The following is a 2,515-nucleotide window of genomic DNA, read 5'->3' on the forward strand; positions in this document are numbered from 1 at the left end:
GCATGATTTACGCATGCAATTATACCTATAATCCTGGGTACAATGAGAGTGCGTGAGTAAATTTAGTAGTTTTCAAATCTCATCTGTTTTAGCTGTCTTTTTTGCCAAATTTCATAACATTTGCCATTAGTGTAGAAAACAATGACAGAGTCTTCGTTATTCAGCCTCTTTCCCGATAAAGGAGTAAGTTGTGCAAAAGAAAGTAACTCCAAAGAAGCCCATAAGGTACAGCAGACAATGTAAATTTCACTGAGATGAGGTAGAAAGCCAGACTAATTTAACTTCCTTAAAGATAGCTATATCAGATTTTGGCTTGAATATAGCAGTTGTGGCACTATTGGTGTAAAACTTCCAAAGACTTTCCTTCATGTGGCTATGGAATTTGCTCAAATCCTAGGCTAGATCACTGGTGTGAAATAGCTTAGTGAGAGGATGTGAATGAATTTGGCCTCCTTTCCTTTTTCTCAGCATCATATTAACCCCCCGAGTATTAATTGGCTTCACTTGTCTTTGTAGGATGAGTGGCAGTGTACTGAATGCAAGAAATTTAACTCTCCAAGCAAGAGGTACTGTTTTCGTTGTTGGGCCTTGAGGAAGGATTGGTATTCAGATTGTTCAAAGTTAACCCATTCTCTCTCCACATCTGATATCACTGCCATACCTGAAAAGGAAAATGAAGGAAATGATGTCCCTGATTGTCGAAGAACCATTTCGGCTCCTGTCGTTAGGCCTAAAGATGTATATATAAAGAAAGAAAACTCCAAACTTTTTGATCCTTGCAACTCGGTGGAATTCTTGGATTTGGCTCACAGTTCTGAAAGCCAAGAGACCATCTCAAGCACGGGAGAACAGTTAGATAACCTTTCTGAACAGAGAACAGATACAGAAAACATGGAGGATTGCCAGAACCTCTTGAAGCCGTGTAGCTTATGTGAGAAAAGACCACGAGACGGGAACATTATTCATGGGAGGACAGGCCATCTTGTCACTTGTTTTCACTGTGCCAGAAGACTAAAGAAGGCTGGGGCTTCATGCCCTATTTGCAAGAAAGAGATTCAGCTGGTTATTAAGGTTTTTATAGCATAATGGTAGTAGAACATAAAAATGCGTTTCTTCAATTCACTTACACATTGTTTGAAAATCAATCCTTTATTTAATTTTATTTCCTACCTGTCAGAATGTTCTTAGGCATCAAAATCCGAGGTAGCTGTAGGAAAAATACTGGAGCTAACAATGAAGAACAGAAGTAATCTGATTAGTCAAATTATGAAGTGCTGTGGATTACTTTATGCAGCAGGCAGGTACATAGGTAGGTGAACCCAAAAGAAAAACTCCTGAAAAACAAGAGATTTCTTCCGTGCACATTTACAGTGTTGAGGTATAATTAACATGATAAAATGTTTCCTTGTAACGAGTTGTAGAAATCTGAGTAACCACCCAAAAAAAGCAATAGAATGTTTCCGTCACCCCAAAATACTGCGTTCTGCCACTTTTCAGACAGTCCTTCAGCTATTTCATGGCTCTCACCCTAGATTATTTTTTTTTGCACTTTTTTTTTCGAGGGTATAGAGGAGGTGTGGGGTGACAGGGTCTGTCTTGTTCTGTCTCCCAGGCTGAAGTGCAGTGCAGTGCATGGCTCACTGCAGCCTTGGTCCCCTGAGAATAAGTGGCCTCCTGAGAATAAGTGAGAATAAGTGGTCTGTCTCCTGAGAATAAGTGTTCTGTCTCCTGAGAATAGTGGTCTTCCCACTTCAGCCTCCTGAATAGCTGAGACTGTAGACTAGCATAACCACACTGGCTAATTTTTTGTGGAGATGAAGTCCCACTATATTGCCCAGGCTGGTCTTGAACTCCTGGGCTCAAACAGTCCTTCCGCCTCAGCCTTCCAAAGTACTGGGATTAGAGTAATGAGCCACCTAGTCTGGCCCTTTTGCAAGACTTTAATCTGACATCTAAATTTTTGAAATTTAAGTACTTACAAAGGATATACTATCCAACATATTGCATATTGTATATGTGCTTTAAAGATTTTTTTTTTTGAGAGACAGGGTCTCACTTTGTCATCCAAGCTGGAGTGCAGTGGTGCAAACATGGCTCACCTCCTGGGCTCAAGTGATCTCCAGCTTCAGCTTCCCTCACAGGCATTTACTGTCTCACCCAGCTAATTAAAAATATTTGTAGACGGCGTCTCATTATGTTGCCCAGGCTGGTCTCGAACTCCTGGGTTTAATTGATTCCCCTGCCTCAGCCTCCCAAAGTGTTGAGCTTATAGCCATAAGCCACTATGCTTGGCTTAAAGATATTTTTATGAAAGCCCTGGGGCTATAGATTTAGCTGATTAAATTTATAGAAAAAGTCCTGTCATATAAACTGGCAAAGCCTGTTCTCAGTTTAATTAGCCACATCAGACTTAACTTCAGTCAGAACATGTCTTGGTTTTAATTCAGATGAATGCACAAACATACTTCTCTGGCACAGCCTTCAGAAGGATCAGTTCCTTTTTTTTTTTTTTTCC

General features: G+C 40.4%; 1 protein-coding gene across 1 annotated transcript in view; it reads left to right on the top strand.

Moving 5' to 3' along the window:
* MDM4 (MDM4, p53 regulator) overlaps nt 1-1,123 on the top strand; it is a 17,651-nt gene extending 16,528 nt beyond the window's left edge. Inside the window, exon 6 of the mRNA XM_011931847.1 lies at nt 517-1,123. Within this exon, the coding sequence (XP_011787237.1) occupies nt 517-1,086 (570 nt within the window). The 3' untranslated portion in view covers nt 1,087-1,123. The remainder of the gene's footprint in view (nt 1-516) is intronic.
* The last annotated feature ends 1,392 nt before the right edge of the window (nt 1,124-2,515 follow it).

The sequence above is a fragment of the Colobus angolensis genome, unplaced genomic scaffold (assembly GCF_000951035.1).
Source record: "Colobus angolensis palliatus isolate OR3802 unplaced genomic scaffold, Cang.pa_1.0 Scaffold91, whole genome shotgun sequence".
NCBI lineage: Eukaryota > Metazoa > Chordata > Mammalia > Primates > Cercopithecidae > Colobus > Colobus angolensis.